This window comes from Nannospalax galili, unplaced genomic scaffold (genome assembly GCF_000622305.1).
Source record: "Nannospalax galili isolate Female #2095 unplaced genomic scaffold, S.galili_v1.0 scaffold679, whole genome shotgun sequence".
NCBI classification, from domain to species: Eukaryota; Metazoa; Chordata; class Mammalia; order Rodentia; family Spalacidae; genus Nannospalax; species Nannospalax galili.
In genome coordinates this window covers 680,942-697,725 of record NW_008343462.1, presented here as the reverse complement: position 1 = coordinate 697,725, position 16,784 = coordinate 680,942, and the positions used below count along the sequence as shown (strand labels likewise).

Here is a 16,784-nt window from a genome sequence, read left to right as displayed (position 1 = left end):
GGCGCGGGGACGCGGGAGCGACGCGCTCGGCGGTCGGCCGGACTGCGGCCAGGCACGAGCAATCGGCGGCCGAGCGGGGGGCGGGGCCTGCTCTGGTCTCGGAGCCACTCACCTGGGCGCACCTGAGGTTGCCCTGCAGGGGCACGCGGAGCGGGTGAGTCGTCACACTTCCGGCTGGGTAGCCGGCCTCCCCGCACCCCCGGGGGCTGTCTTGACCCTCCTGTCCGAGCTTCTGGGAGCCGCCCTGGGGAGGAAAGCCCATCGCGGGCGGGCGGGCGGGCTCCGAGTCCTTGCACAGGACTGAGCCTGGAAACCAAGGGCCTGGATGCAAGATTCAGTTAGCGCATCCCTTTTCCTAACTAATCCTTTGTAATTTCACAAGACGTAGGACAGTGTTCAGTCATTTTACTGCTGCTTCAGTTTTATCCAGGAACTAATTTTCATGCAAGCTGCAGTCAGCTTATTCCTTTTTCAAGGAATTTTTAATGCCTCATTATTGTTATTATTTGTAGTTATTTGCAGTGCTAGGGGTGGATCCCAGGGCATCTGGCAGAGTGAGCAAGTGCTGTATTACTGAGCTAGCTACACTTCCCAGCCCCCCAAATTACCACTGCCTTAAGTTTTTTCAGTAGTAGGAATTGAATCTAAGGCCTTTATGAATACTAGACCAGTACTGTACCACTAAGCTATATCCCCAGCCCCTATTTTACCTTTTTTAAAATTGATTGAGAATTTCTTTTTTTTTTTTTTGGTCTTTTTGAGACAGGGTCTCCCTGTAGCCCCAGCTGTCCTGGAATTCACCGTGTAGACCAGGCTGGCCTTGAACTCACAGAGATCCACCTGCCACCACGCCTGGCTGAGAATTTCTTATATGCATATAATGTGCTTTAATCAAATCCACCTCTCACCTTGTTTCAATTTTTGTTTTGAGACAGGGTCTCACTGAGTTGCCCAGGCCTGGCCTTGAACTTCCTTTGTAGCTCAGGCAAGCCTTAAACTTTCCATCCTCCTGCCTCAGCCTTGATGTTGGGGTTGTAGGTGTGTGCCAGTAGGCCCACCTTGTAGAGGTTTTTTTGTGGTTGTAAATCATAATCTCACATGGGAATCAGTGGTCTTCCATTTTAGGGGCGATTCACAGATAACGAGAGCATCTATATTTAAATGCAGAGGTAAAATTATCAGTTCATTTTCATGTTAGTAAAATGAGTTACCTCTGATTTAGTAGAGCAAAAGTAGCCGGTATCAAAACTGAAGAAGAAAGGGGAGGGCTGAGGGAGATGTCTTTGCCTGTTTGTAACTCTGTTCTCTCCACCAGGAAAAAAGTCCCAGACAGAGCTCATGTTCCAGAAGGCCATAAAAAAATACGAACATGTCATGTTCCTCGCTGTTTAAGATGAGATTAGTTCATCTGGACCTTAAAGGAGCTCCACCAAAGGTCTCCTATCTCTCAGAGGTAAGACTCCTTCCTCTGTGGAGAATCACCTTGCTCTGGGTTTGGGCACTCTGACACAATCTTGGGGCCCTATGGATGGGGCAAGGTGATGGCAGAGCATAGATTTTCTCCTAGTTCCTCTCAAAACCAGACAGAACAACCAGAATGGCACCGAGAACAAAAGCAGCTGAGCCTGGTGGTGCTCACCTTCAATCCCAATGCTCTGGAGGCTGGCAGATCTTTGTGAGTTCCAGGCCAGCCAGAGCTACAAGATGAGACTCACCTCGGTATGTACATGTGAAGGCCAGAGTCAATATCGGGTATCTTCCTTGATCACTCACCTCATATTTTAATACAGGATCTCACTGAGCCTGCAGCTCCCCATCTCAGCTAGACCCCCCCCCCCCAAGCTGCCTGTCACCACACCAGCTCTGGGTTTTAGGCATGTGGGTGCTGGGAATCCGAACTCAGTTACAGGAGAGGACTTCAGACAAAGTTGTGCCCAAAGGGAAAACAAGAAGACACACAAGAAAGACCTTGTGACAACAGAAGCAGAGACCAGAATGATGCAGATACATGTCCAGGAATGTGAAGGATGGCTGCAACTACGCAAGCTGGGCGAAACAGGAAGTCCTCTCCTGTGGAACCTTCAGAGAAAGCATGCCACGCAGCCCCTGCATCTGGGACTCAAGGTCTCTGAGAGAAAATTCCTGTCATTTTAAGCTACTCCATTTGTGGTCATTTCCTAGAGCAGTCCTACAAAGCTAGTACATTCGCCAGCAAAGAGCACTGAGCTAAACATGGTGTCTTTCCAGTGCTTGCAAAGTAGAGGCAGGAGGATCAGGAGATCAAGACCAGCCTTGACTGCATAGCAAATTCAGAGCCAGCCAGGACTACGTGAGGCTGTCTTACAAAAGGGGGGTGGGGGGAGGCTGGAGATGGCTCAGCAGTTAAGAGTACTGGCTGCTCTTGCAGAAGACCTGGGTTCAGTTCTCAGCACCCAAATGGCAGCTATGAACTGTCCTTAACTCCAGTTCCAGGGGGAATCCAAAGCCCTCTTTGGACCTCTGCAGCATTGCACGACACGGGTGTACTCACACACATGCAAGCAATACACTTATACACATAAGATAAAAATAATAAATAAAATATTAAAAAAAAAAAAAGTGAGAAGGTTGAGGCTGGGGCCTGGTGAGATGGCTCAGTAGGTCAAGATGCCTGCTGCCAAGCCCGATGACCAGAGATCCCTCGGACCCACATGTTGAAAGACGAGAATGGATTCTCCTAAGTTGTCCTCTGACCTTGACGTGTGTGTTGTTATGATGTGTGTGCACACGCTAAAAGAAATAAATGTAATAAGAATAAGTAACAGGTTTGGGTGTATCCATAGATTTTAAAAATGGAATAAGTGGGACCACATCCAGATGCCACAAAACACCTGCAGGGTGAGATGCCTTAACAGAAGGTGGATGAGTGAAGACATCAGGTAATTCTAACAATGCTGTGTCCAAAGGAACCAGAACATTGCCCCAATATAGATGTTTCCCACAGCAACAAGAAACTGGGAGAATTTAAGAATTCTTGCAGAGAAATTCACAGAGTACAGAGGCCTTGCACAAAGACTTGCAAAAATATGTAAGGTCTTCTGGAAGGACAGCACCCCATATTGAAGACATAATGTTGGCAAAAGTATCTTCATCGAACTGAACCAAAGATGAAGGAGACTATTCAAATACCAGAGGAGAGAGCCAGAGACCAACGGAGTACAGAGACTACATGGAGCTAGTATGTCCCATCTCCAACCACAAAAAAGGACCAATAGGGGGCTGGAGAGATGGCTCAGCAGTTAAGAACACTGGCTGTTCTTACAGAGGACCTGGGTTTGATTTCCAGCACCCACGGTAGCTAACAACCATCTGTAATCCAGTTCCTCAGGAATCCAATGCCCTCTTCTCACTTCTATGGGCACTGCACGACACGGATGCACTTACACACATGCAGGCAATATACTCATACACATTAAAATAAAAGGAGCAATAGTGAGCCCAGCATGATGCACGCCTTTAATCCTAGTACTCAGGAGGCAGAGGCAAGCAGATCTCTGTGAGATTGAGCCCAACCTTGTCTACATAGCGAGTCCCAGGTCAACTGGAGCTACAGGGAGACCCTGTAAAAAAAGTCTCTAGTCTTTGAACATATGCAGATGTGCTGAGCACCTGGGATGCAGAGCTCATGTTGGATTAACCCATACCTGATCTCCCCCCCACATGTAGAAGACCCTCCCTGAGAAGGACCACATTGTTCCTAAGCAGAGGGGTGGCTGTATAGAAAGGAAGAAGATATCCCTGGAAAAACAAAAGCTTTAAACAGGAACAAATTCAACATAAAAGAAATATAAATAAGGGCTGGAGAGATGGCTCAACAGTTAAAAGCACTGGATACTTTTGCAGAGGACCTGGGTTCAATTCCCAGCATCCACGTGGCGGCTAATAGCCATCCATTACTCCAGTTCCAGGGGATTCAAAGCCCTCTTTCTGACTTCCATGGACATTGTACAACATGGGTGCACTTAAATACATACAGGCACTACAGTCATACACATGAAATAAAGATTTACAAAAAAAATGAAATACAAAGAGACAGGCATGGTGGCGCACGCCTTTAATCCCAGCACTTGGGAGGCAGGGGCAGGTGGATCTTTGTGAGTTTGAGGCCAGCCTGATCTACATAGTGAGTTCCAGGACAATTGGGGCTACAAGGAGACCCTGTCTCAAAAAGACAAAAAAAAAAAAAAAAAAAAAAAAAAAATACAAATAAAAGCTAAAAAAAAACAAAACTGGTTTCGTGACCCAGACCTCTAATCCTAGCACTTGAGAGGTAGATGAAGAAAGGTCGTGAGTTCAGGGTCATCAGCCTTGGCTGTATCACTTGGCGCGCGCACACACACAGAGGAAATAGGGAAGGAGAAAGATAGCCAGCATTTGCAATCTTCATGAAAGAGGAGACTGGGAGACTAGCAAGGAAAGAGGCTAGAGCACTGGAAATGGACCCACCATTTCACTTCTTTACCCCAAGTGTATAGTCCAGTTAGATCACTTCTCTATGGCCAGGCTGCTTTGTGATTTTTACTCACTTATTTCTCGTGTTATGAATTATCTGCAGTTAATTTTTAGTCCTGAATTGATTTCTTCCTTTGACTCAGCATGCTTCAGACTTCCCTGTACTTTAGGAAAAGAAAACAATGTTAAAAAAATCACAGAACACAAGGCCAGGCGTGGTGGTGCACATCTTTAATCCCAGCACTTGGGAGGCAGAGGCAGGCGGATCTTTGTGAGTTCGAGGCCAGCCTGGTCTACATAGTGAGTTCCAGGACAGCTGGGGCTCAAAAAAGACAAAAAAAAAAAAAAAAAAAAAAAAAAATTCACAGACCACAAATCACAGCCCTTATTTGGAGATGAGTGGAAAATTTAAATATCCTTAGAGTCCCCCGTTTATTAGTGCCAACATTGTACTGTTTTTTATCCCTGACCTTGATACCAGAAGTCCCCTCCCCAAACCCAGTTGTTTTATGTAATAGGCTTGAAGAGGTCCTAAAACTCCTTGAAGAGAGAGGGATTCTTATCTTTAACATGAAAATAGAAAAGGAAGTCGTGAGAGGAAAGGGCCCTGTGACTGTGAACCCCATTCCACCTGCCCTTCCTTTGGCTTGGCCTGAGTCCTCCATCCTCAGCTAAGCCTCCAGAGTCCATGCTCTTTGGTGGCAGCTGTTCACTGGCATGTTACCCTCCTGGTGTAAAGGTGTGTCACTGAACAAGAACTTGATGTGGCAAAACATCAAGTGCACATTCCAGATTTTTAAAAATATTTTATTATTTTTATGTGTATATGTGTATTGTCTTCATGTAGGTAAGTGCATCTGTGTCATGCAATGCCCGAGGAGGACAGAAGAGGCTCTTGGATCCCCTGGGACTGGAGTTATAGACAGTTGTTAGCTGCCATGTGGGTGCTGGCATACGAATCCAGGTCTTCTGCAGGAACAACCAGTGTTCTTAACTGCTGAGCCATCTCTCCAGCCCCCACAGTCCAGATTTTAAGTCAAGAATATCAGCTCCCACCCCTCTTGAAAGCCTAGAAAGGAAAAAGTGTGTGCAAGTGTTTTTTGTTCAAACGCCACTTTTTCATAACACCCTATCTCCCTCCAGGTTTTCCCCTTGTTCCACGCACTTGGTGCAAATGGCCTCCTCATTGAATATGAAGATATGTTTCCCTATGAGGGCCACCTGAAGGTGCTGAGGGCCAAGTACGCATACAGGTATGGACGCTAGCAAAAGAGGTCAAGCAGCTGATGGCCTCCAAGCAGTAGTGTGAATGTAGAAGTGTGGGTAGGACAGTCAGGTGTCTAATGTGGTAGATACATTCCTTTTTTCTTTAGGTATATAGGTTGCGCACGTCTTTAATCCCAGCACTTAGGAGGCAGAGGCAGGGAGATCTCTGTGAGGTCTAAATAGTTTCAGGCCAGCCAGGGCTACGTAGTGAGGAGGGGAGGTGGGATATGAATGAATGTAAGTTTTCATTGTACCCTGTAGGAAAGAGCTGTGTGCTAAGCTGCTCTTAAGGCTGTAGCTGACTTTTTTTTCCTTTTGTGTGTGTGTGGTGTACATCCATGTGTATATATCTGGGTTCACATGTGTGTGGGCACGTGTATGTGCACGTGTGTATGGGCCTGTGGAGGTCTGAGGTGACAGCACTCGAAGTCTATCTCCATCACTTGCCACTTATTTATTGAAGCAGGGTCTCTGGTTGAATCTGGAGCATAATTTTTTTACTGGCCTGGCTAGCCATCTTGCTTTGGAAATCTATGTATACCTCCAGACCTCTGGAATTGCAAGTGGGCCACCATGCCAACCAGCATTTATGTGGGTTCCGGGGATCCAGACTCCAAGCTGTGGGCTTCTGCTGAAGTGCTTTAACCACTGAGCCATTTCCCCAGCCCCCACAGTTGGCTTTTAAGCAGGGAATGCATAAGAAAATAGGAAAATATCAGGCAGTTCATAGAATTATGCAGTGTCGTTTGGCTGTTGAGTTTGTAAAGCTGGATGTGTAGCTCAGTGGTGGAGTGCTTGCCCAGGAATCACAAGGCTCTGGTCTTGATCCCAGGCACACGGGACAGGGGAGCGTGGACAGGATTATTGCTGTTTCTTTAGTCAGGCATTGTGGGGACTGCCTGTGATATCAGCACTCAGGAGGCGCAAGTCAAGGCAGAGGTGGAGAGATGGCTCTGAAGTTAAAAGCACTTGCTGCAGCCGGGAGTGGTGGTGCACGCCTATAGTCTCAGCACTTGGGAGGCAGAGGCAGGTGGATCTCTGTGAGTTCAAGTCCAGCCTGGTCTACATAGTAAGTTCTAGGCCAGCTGGGGCTATAGGGAGACCCTGTCTCAAAAAAGACCAAAAAAAAAGCACTTGCTGCTCTTGCAGAGGACCTGGATTCAGTTCCTAGCACCACATGGTGGCTAACAACTGTCCATAACTCCAGTTCCAGGGGATCCAGCCTCTGAGGGCACTGCACACATATGGTATACTTATATATCTGCAGGCAAAATATTCATAAAATACAAATAAATAATTTTTTTTTTTTGTCTTTTTGAAGCAGGTTCTCCCTGTAGCCCCAGCTGTCCTAGAACTCACTATGTAGACCAGGCTGGACTTGAACTCACAGAGATCCACCTGCCTCTGCCTCCCAAGTGCTGGGACTACAGGTGTGCACCACCACTCCCAGCTTAAACGTTTAAGGTAGCCTGGGGTAAGATGTGAGTTCAAGATAGTGTGGGCTACATACCTTTTCTCAAAACAAAGACAAAAGACAATGTTCTGTGGTTGTAGAGGGAGAACAAGCAAACCTGCTGGAGGGCATTTGGCTCTGGGTAGCCCTGTTCTCTAATGCACACACTTTCTCTGTGCTCTGCTCTGCGTTCCCTACTGTGGACACAAGATGGGACTGGAGAGATGGCTTGCTCAACAGTTAAAAGCACTGGCTGCTCTTGCAGAGGACCTGGGTTCAATTCCCAGCACCCACATGACGGCTAACAACTGTCTGTAACTCCAGTTCCAGGGGAATTCGACTCCCTCTTCTGACCTCCTTGGGCATTGCACAACATGGGTGCACTTACATACACAGTTTCTCTGTGCTCTGCTGTGTGCTCCCTACTGCGGACACAAGATGAGACTGGAGAGATGGCTTGCTCAACAGTTAAAAGCAGGCAATACACTCACACACATAAAATATTAAATAATAGGGGCTGTAGAGATGACTCAGCAGTTAAGAGCACTGACTGCTCTTGCAGAGGACCCGGGTTCAGTTCCCAGCACCCACATGGTAGCTATGAACCATCCTTAACTCCAGTTCCAGGGGAATCCAAAGCCCTTTCCTGTCCTCCATGGCATTGCATGACACAGGTACACTCACATACATGCAAGGCAAGATACTCATACACAAAAAAATAAAATAAATAATGTTTTAAAGTTTTTTGTTTATTTTTATTTTATGTGTATGAGTGTTATGCCTGCATGTAGGTAAGTGCACCCGTGTCGTGTAATGCCTGCAGAGGACAGAAGAGGCCGTCGGATCCCCTGGAACTGGAGTTACAGACAGTTGTTAGCTGTCATGTGGGTGCTGGGATTCGAACCTGGGTCTTCTGCAAGAACAACCAGCGTTCTTAACCGCTGAGCCATCTCTCCAGCCCCTAAATAAAAATTTTTAAAAAGGCACCAGAGTTCCTTTGAAGCTTGAAATAGTTATATTTAGGGTAAAAACTTTATATGATTAATAAACTTGTAGAACTGGCCATCTGCCAACCCTGCTCTGCAGGAAGACTGTGGCTGGTTCATGTAAGATGCAGGTAGCTTCATCCTACTGTGCAGCTCAGCAGGAGCAGCTGGGGCAAACAGACTGTTACCATTGAACAGGGTTCCCCCAAATCCTGAAGAGCTTCCTTCCTGCATTCTGGAGTCTGTGGAGCTTTACAGAGTTAAGGGCCCATACTCAACGCAGCCACTGCAGCTGACAAGAAAGGACTGACTGGGCTGGGCAAAAATTGCTATACTGACCTGACTGGCACAAGCTTCTGTGTGGTGTCTGTCCAGCCCTGCCGAAGTTGCAGAGATCCTGCGCCTGGCCAGACTCAGTCAGCTGGAGGTCATTCCCTTGGTGCAGACGTTTGGACATATGGAGGTGAGTGGAAGGGATGGAAGGGACCTGGCATGAGTGTGGGGCCTAGGGGTTGGGCTTGTGCCCAGAGAGGGGGCAGGAGGGCAGGTAGCAGCAGCTTAGCACTGCCTGAGGAGCCTCTGCTCTCAGCACAGACCTGCCATACATCCAGAAAATATGTGACTCCAGGTCAGGGCTGCTTCACCAGGAAGGAAACCTTCCATTTTCTGCTGTGTCTGTTCAGCAGTATTCAAAAGTATTCTCATGGGTAAGTCAAACAACCAAGAAGCAAACAGTGTTACAGTGTTGATTTAATGGCTTGTAAGATGCCGCTGCATTTATCCCTCTAAAATGAAAAAATGGGCTGGAGAGATGGCTCAGCAGTTAAGAGCACTGACTGCTCTTGCAGAGGACCCGGGTTCAATTCCCAGCACCCACATGATGACTACGAACCATCTTTAACTCCAGTTCCAGGGGAATCTGAAGCCCTCTTCTGACCTCCGTGGCATTGCATGACACAGGTGCACTCACATACATGCAGGCAATACACTCATGCACATAAAATAAAAATAATAATAAAATAGAAACTTTGCAGTTATTAAAAAAAAGTAAAACCAGACTGGTCGTGTTGGCACACACCTTTAATCCCAGCACTTGGGAGGCAGAAGCAGGCAGATCTCTGAGTTCAAGACCAGCCTGGTCTATATAACGAGTTCCAGGCCATCTGGGGCTACTCAAAAAGACCAAAAAAAAAAAAAAGTAAAAAGAAGGATGGAGATGTAGCTCAGTGGAAAATCACTTAACTTAGCAAGACCTGGGTTCAATTCCCAGAAACACAAAAAAAGGGAAAAGTGGGGGAGGGGAGGGGGAAGAGGGCTGGTGAGAAACCAGCTAGAGGACTCAGAGCTCAGCTTGAGCCAGACGGAGTCTTGGGAGCTGCTGCCCTGTGGGCCCTGGAGTTCAGCTCAACTTGGCATAAACTGCAGGCCACCCAGCTGGCCCCCTAGGCACATCTGGACCAGACTGTCAAGTTGGGCAGCTTGAGCTTGGTGCTATTGCCAAGGACGTGCAGGGGACCAGGGTGCTCAGGCACCAGCTTCCCTTCCTACCTCCCAGCCCCTCCTGTCTCTCCATAGTTTGTGCTAAAGCATGCAGCATTCGCACATCTCCGGGAAGTGGCTCTCTTCCCCAATACCCTGAACCCTCATGAAGCCGAGTCCCTGGCAGTGGTCAAAGCCATGATCGACCAGATCCTGGAGTTGCACAGGGGCGCCCAGTGGCTCCACATGGGGTGTGACGAGGTGAGTGCCTTTGACCCCAAGGTCTGCAGCCTCTTCTCAAAGCCACCTGTCCCACATCATAGCTTATTTTCGTTTGGTTTGGTTTGGTTTGGTTTAGTGTAGTTTTTTGGGCTTGTTTTGAGACAGGGTCTCCCTGTAACCTCAGCTGGCTTGGAAACCAGACTGGCCTTGATCTCACAGAGATCTACTTGCCTCTACCTCCAAAGTGCTGGTATTAAAGGTGTGTACCACCATGCTTGGCTAACGTAATTTTTATGAGGCACAGTCTCACTAAAATAGCCCATATGGTTTGAGCTCTCGATTCTTCTGCCTCAGCCTCCCAAGTGCTAGGATTACAGAAATAAGCCCCCATGCTAGGTCATATGACTTCTTTTAAATAGAAAAATAGTCCAAATGCTAAAGAATAAAGATTGAGCTTCCCAACGAGATAGGTCCATTCAGGAAGCCATTCTTACTGATGTCTCTGGGGAGGACCATAGCCTGGCATGAGGCTTTGGAGCCCAAATAAGGTACTCTTGTGTGCCAGATGAGACCCTCACCCCGAGGCTTCTCCTCCACCTCCAACAACAACAGAGCCCCAGCCATGGGCAAACCCACGGCCTTTCAGACTACTCCAGCCAAAGAAATGCAGTTGAAGCATTGCAGGAAGAGTTGCCTTTGGATCCTGAAGCACTCTTTGGGAAAGGTGGTCCCCTGGAGACATCTTGGTGTGTTTCCCACCCAGTGGCCAGCCCCTGCCCATCTACTGCTCTGTTGTGACTCTAGTGTAAGCTAGGATCAAGAGGCTATGACCCAAAAGCCTCCATAACCCAAAGGGAGTCTAAGCTGGGCCTGGGTTTGCAGACATTCAGTACTGAGGTTTCCCTTTTTAAAAGAAAATCTGAGCAGGACATGTGGCTGACACTAGTCCCAGCACTCAGGTGGACATGTGGCGGACACTGTAATCCCAGCACTCAGGTGGAAGCAAGAGGATTGCCATGAAATTAAGCCAGCCTGGGCTGCATGCAAGTTCAGGTCAGCTTGGCCATAGTGTCTCAAAATAAGATCTGAACCGGGCTTGGCAGCACATTCCTTTGATCCCAACACTCAGAGGCAAAGGCAGGTGGATATCTGTGAGTTGAAGGCCAGCCTGGTCTGCAGGCCAGCAGGGGCTACAGGAGGACCCTGTCTCAAAAAGAACAACAACAAAAGAGATCTGAAAGCCTAGTGTAGCGATGCCCACCTGTAACCCCAGTGGCCTTTGCAGCATAGAGAGTTGAAGGCCAGCCTGGGCTACATGAGATCCTGTCTCTAGAAAGAGGAGGAAGAGGAACGATGCAGCCAGCAATCTGTGTGTGAGACTCTGATTCAGGGAAAAACTCTTTCCACCCCCCCAACCCCCCATTTTATCAACTCTCTCAGTACATTGTGGTGTTGTACACCCATCACCTCAAAAAAAGCCCTGTACCCAGTCCCTCCCTAGGCCTTGGCAGCCGCCAACCTGCTTTCTGAGCACTTGATTGGTCTGGAATTTCATAAAAATGGAATCACACCACATGTGGTCTTCTATGTCTAGCTTCTTCACATCCATTATGTCAAAGCCAATCAGTATTGTTGCATGTGTTAGGAACATCCATGGCAAGGTGGGACACATGGGTAGAGGAGCTGTCCTGCTTGGCGACGTGAGCAGAGCTGCTATAAACCTAGTGGGGCCCTGAGTGAATCTGAGGTCTAAGGAAGGCAGGCCCATCCTGTAGAGACCAGGGAAGCTGAGCTCCTTCCCTAGCCTTTGCACATCTGCCACCCCAAGACTCAGGATGTAAGGTGGTTAACAGCAGCCACAGTCCATCTGTTTCTCTCTCTAGGTCTACTTCTTGGGCGAGGGGGAGACCTCAAAACAGTGGCTACAGCAGGAGCAGAACAGCCAAGCGAAACTGTGTCTGTCCCACATTCGGGCAGTAGCCAGCCATGTACTGGCCCAGCACCCTGGCACAACACCCCTGGTGTGGGATGACATGCTGCGGGACATCCCCCAGGACCAGCTCAAAGGTTGGCAGAGCCTGCATCAGGGTCAGGGCTTCCATATGGCTTAGCCACCCAGACCTCCAGCTTCAGAGGCCTTGGAAGCGAGCCTCCTGCTAGAACCACCTTTTATGTGTGCTCTAATCGAAATGCTGGGTTTAATCCTCCAAGTCACTGTACAGCCTTGCAGGAGTGTGGGCTATGGGGCAGTGCAGGCTGCAGTCACACTGGCCCAAAGTAGAGATGAGAGCTGAAGAATACCTTCCCCATTCTGGGAGGTGGCACTTAAACATGTCACCTAGCTCCACTCCAAGGCCTGAGATACAGTATGTCCCACAGCTGAGCAGGGATCCAGAGTCAGCTGCTCCCCTACTCCGTGAGGTTCCTGCGTGTATACGGTTGATGGATTAGAACTAGCTCTGATTAGCAGTATGTTTCAGTATCTTTTGTGACTGGTGCTTATGACCAAAATCCTAACAGCAGTGAGCCTATACTTAAAGCCCAATAGACCTGAGAAGGTGGTTTAGGTTCCCATTTTAACATTAGTGCCAGAGGTGAGCGTGGTAGCAAATGTCAGTCATCCCAGCTCTTGGGAGGCCGAGGCAGAAAGATTAGAGTGTAAGGCCAGCCTGCACAGCAAAGTGAGACCCCTATCTCAAAAGAAATGTGTCTAGGAGCAGGGGTGCAGCCTGCAAAGCCCTTCCTGCACTCATAGCCTTGCTCTGTTCCCAGCATCTGGGGTCCCTCAAATGGTGGAACCTGTACTCTGGGACTATGGAGCTGACCTGGATGTCTACTGTAAAGGTTAGTAACAGGTTGCCTAGGATACATCCCTCCATGACCCTGTAATGTATACTATTCAGCCTGGGTATACAGGCGCCTCAATGGCTGGACTCAGCAGCATGGAATAAAAAGGCCATGCACAGCCTCCTGCCCCAGTGTGGGAGCCCCTGCTAGCCCCAGTCCATCCAGGACCATTCTTCTTGAAGCCTCTACCTAATGAGCAATGAACCACCAGCCATGTGGGAGTGGTTGGATTCTCCCCTCTGCTAGGGTAGGGGCAGTCATGGGCTGCTCTGGTGGGCTGCTGGGCCAGGCTGCTCATCTAGGGTCTGTCTCCACAAGAGCTGCATATCAACTTGCTTTCTCGCCTAGTCCTTCTCATGGAAAAGTACCAGGAATGTGGCTTCCAGAGGCTGTGGGCTGCCAGCGCCTTCAAGGGGGCCACTGGGGCTAGCCAGGCCCTAACCCCTGTTGAGCATCACATCAGGAACCATATGCAGTGGCTGCAGGTGGCAGACAGTGGGCCAGTGGACATACTGCAGGGCATCATCCTGACTGGCTGGCAGAGGTGAGTTCTGGGAGAAAGGGACGAAGGTAGGGGACTTCGTTTCAACTGTGGCAACCTGTACAGTGTTAGCTTTGACCCTTCTGAAGTTGAGGCCCTCGTGCTTCTGTGGCTGCCTACTCAACTCTACTGAGGAGACACTGTTTGGGGTGTTCAGGGCTACAAGCATGCAGCCTCATGTCCCTGTGGTCTGCGTGTTCCATGTATGATACTGGTGTCTCATGTGTGACAGGGCATCCTGGTTCTTTCAGGATTTCGAGTTTGAAAAGAAGAATGAACCCAGTCCTTGATTGAGTTGGGAGGGCAGACGCTAGCAACCCCACCAGTGAGCAGCGTAAGGCAGGACTGCAGAGAGGTGCCCTCTGCGGCCTTCAACCACAGAGCAGGGCTCTCAGTCAAGTGAGGCAGCCAGCCTGGTTACAGGAGTTGCTTGTAGCTCCAGTACAGGTCTACTGGTTGGCTTCAGAGAAACTTATAGAAGGCTCCACAAAGATTTCTCAAGCATCTGCTATTTGTGCACAGGGTGTGTTGAGGTCTGGGTTAAAGCAGGACTGTCTCACATAGAGCAAAGCCCCTCCCACATACCAGATAGTGGCTGGTGACTTCACAGAGGTGAGGGGAGACTAATGGAGGTACCCTGCCTAGCACAGGAGGGCTGAGATGCCCATCCTAACCTGCCAACCCCCTGGGGCCATGGGGAAAAGCATAAGTGGATAGACAGGATATAGACCAGAGAGCAAAGGCCTCAGAGGAAGGGTGATAGGGCACAGCCTCCAGGAGGCAGACCAGTACTGGGAGAGGGACAGTGGATGGCTCTGCAGAAGCTCCACCCAGAGTGTGCAAAGTGTGCGGTGGACCCAGGGGCCAAGAGCCCCTCTCCCCCACAAGGCTCTTTTGGGGCATCACATCCTAGTACAAAGCCGCAGCAGGTAGAACCCACCTTGGAAACCCTGGGCCAGGTGATGGGAGGTACCAGGCTGAGATGACTGAGGGCTACAAAACTGAGCACCTCTCCCCTGGACATAGGTACGACCACTTCTCAGTGCTGTGCGAGCTGCTCCCTGTGGGAATCCCATCCCTGGCCGCCTGTCTACAATTACTTGTACATGGTACGTCCCTGACAATGGCTCCAGCCCTGCCACCTGCTCTTAGAAGGGTGGGAAGCCAAGTGTTGGTGTCCCCTAACCACTGCCCAGCTCAGCCTGGATTGTCATCATTCACAAGGGAGGATTCTCATGGTTCTAGCCCAGCCACCTGTTTGCTTACCATTGATACAGGTCAGCCCATAGCCAAGTCCTCAAGCCCAAACAAACCTGAGGTGAGTTGAGAAGTTAGGCGGGACACGCCCCACAAACTCAGTGTGAACCTAGAGAATAAATACATGCTGCAGATGCAGAAGGTTCTACCTTTGATGCCTGAGTATCCTGAGAGCTGTGAGGTGGGCTTTGTAGAATTGGGTACCCCCAACCCCTGCAGGAGCCCTGTAGCCTAGTGCTGCCATGTCCAGATCACCTGAGGGAACAACTGACTACAGCGGATGTGCTAGGCACCCAGCAGGTGTAGACAAGTGGGGCCTGGGTGAAATAGGCCAGCTCAGAAGCTGTAAGACAATAGGGATTTACAACAGTTGTGCTGAGGAAGGACACGGATGTAGAGGGAAGGGTCCAAAAGCACATTTAACGATGACATGGTGGAGGAAGATGAGGACGTGGTCTTACGTTAGCTTAGCTCTATTGGTTGTTCGTTGTAAACTACTTAGAATGTGCTGACAGATGCTGAAACAGTAAGCAGATGGCCCTCACCACTGAAGAGGGACTGCTATTCATGATGCTGGCTTTAGCTCTTCCTCTTTTTGAGGAGGGCCTGTACTGAGGCCCAGGCCTCCCACCACAGAGCTCAGGACACTCGTCCCTGGCTTCCTGTGATGGCCTTTTGTGCTGATTTGGGGCTTGGTCTGCCCTGCTGGCTTGTTGCCGGTGCTTGAATACTCGGTCTTTGAGTGAGCTTGGGTGTGCACAGGTGGCCTGTGCAGGGAGGCCAAGAGCTTGCTGCCAGCAACACCATTCTGATTTCCACTTCCTGATCTGTGTGTGTGTGTGTACACAAGGGTCTCCTTGGAGCCCCAGCTGACCTGGAACTCACAGAGATTCGCCTGCCTCTGCCTCCCAAGTGCTGGGATTAAAGGCATGAGCCGTCACACCTGGCCCCCACTTCCTGATCTTTTTTTGTTGTTTTTTTGTCTTTTTGAGACAGGGTCTCCCTGTAGCCCCACCTGTCCTGGAACTCACTATGTAGACCAGGCTGGCCTCGAACTCACAGAGATCTACCTGCCTCTGCCTCCCAAGTGCTGGGATTAAAGGCGTGAGCCACCATGCCTGACCCCCCACTTCGTGATCCTATCAAGTACCTTTCACATGGTCAATGAGCAGCATGCTGGCCTGGCTGGGGTTCCCTGCAATGGTGTCCCTGCTGCCCACAGTACCCAAGGGTTGGGAGGCCTAAATAGCAGGGCTGGCAGGGGAAGAGGCCTCCTCCCCACCTCCAGAGGCCTGTCCTACCACTTCTGCCTGTGGATGGTTTCAGGAGGCTTTACTGAGCATGTTAAGCTGAAAGTGGAGAGCTTCCTCGGGGTTACCAGCCTGGAAATGATGGATGCTGTGAGGTAACCCCACTCTGCCTGCCCTTCCCCACCCCTCCCTTCTCTGGGGACCACTGTGCTCAATATAACTCTCTGACAGTGAGGGGGCTGGCTCCTTCCCTGGAAGTGACATCCACGCCCTCATCACACAAATAAGCCTCCACCTGCGCAGCTCTGTGGACGCACTTCTGGAAAGGAACAGGTAAGTAATATTTTTTATGTGTATGAGTGTTTTCCCTGCATGTAAATATACCATGTGTGTACAAGGCCCTGCAGAGGCCAGATGAGGGTGTTAGCTTTCCTGGAACTAAAGTTAAGCATAGTCGAAGTACAGTTGTTAGCCACTGTGTGGGTGCTGGGACCCAAACCTGGGTCCATTGGAAAAACGGCAAGTGTTCTTAACCTCTGAGCTCTTAAGTTTCCCTCCCAGATGCCTCCTAGCCACTACTGGCCCAGGGACACACTGTCTGGATTTGCTCCAGGTATGTCACTGGCTGGTTCAGCCCCTACCATCGCAGGCGGAAGCTTATCCACCCGGTTATGATCCAGCACATACAGCCTGAAGCACTCAGGTATTTACCATCTCATCCAAGTGTTCTTAACCTCTGAGCTCTTAAGTTTCCCTCCCAGATGCCTCCTAGCCACTACTGGCCCAGGGACACACTGTCTGGATTTGCTCCAGGTATGTCACTGGCTGGTTCAGCCCCTACCATCGCAGGCGGAAGCTTATCCACCCGGTTATGATCCAGCACATACAGCCTGAAGCACTCAGGTATTTACCATCTCATCCTCCCAGGTGTTCAGCCTCTGGCCCAGATCATCACCCCCCCCCCCAAGCATCCTTGCATACAACCACTGCAC

The 16,784-nt window shown here is 49.6% G+C and overlaps 1 protein-coding gene across 5 annotated transcripts in view; it reads left to right on the top strand.

Annotated features, from left to right (window-relative positions):
- Positions 1-16: 16 nt before the first annotated feature.
- Hexd (hexosaminidase D) overlaps positions 17-16,784 on the top strand; it is a 19,288-nt gene continuing 2,520 nt past the window's right edge. Inside the window, exons 1-13 of one of the 5 annotated variants that reach the window (XM_029566740.1) lie at positions 17-154; positions 1,316-1,453; positions 5,635-5,744; positions 8,572-8,659; positions 9,772-9,936; positions 11,781-11,964; positions 12,670-12,741; positions 13,093-13,288; positions 14,312-14,394; positions 15,869-15,947; positions 16,024-16,125; positions 16,342-16,495; positions 16,696-16,714. In XM_029566740.1, coding sequence (XP_029422600.1) covers positions 1,370-1,453; positions 5,635-5,744; positions 8,572-8,659; positions 9,772-9,936; positions 11,781-11,964; positions 12,670-12,741; positions 13,093-13,288; positions 14,312-14,394; positions 15,869-15,947; positions 16,024-16,125; positions 16,342-16,486 — 1,308 coding nt within the window. In that variant the 5' untranslated portion in view covers positions 17-154; positions 1,316-1,369 and the 3' untranslated portion in view covers positions 16,487-16,495; positions 16,696-16,714. Of the gene's footprint in view, positions 155-1,315; positions 1,454-5,634; positions 5,745-8,394; positions 8,660-9,771; positions 9,937-11,780; positions 11,965-12,669; positions 12,742-13,092; positions 13,289-14,311; positions 14,395-15,868; positions 15,948-16,023; positions 16,126-16,341; positions 16,496-16,695; positions 16,715-16,784 lie in introns of those variants that run through there. The other 4 variants (XM_008839660.3, XM_008839663.3, XM_029566739.1 and 1 more) reach the window with 4 other exon arrangements.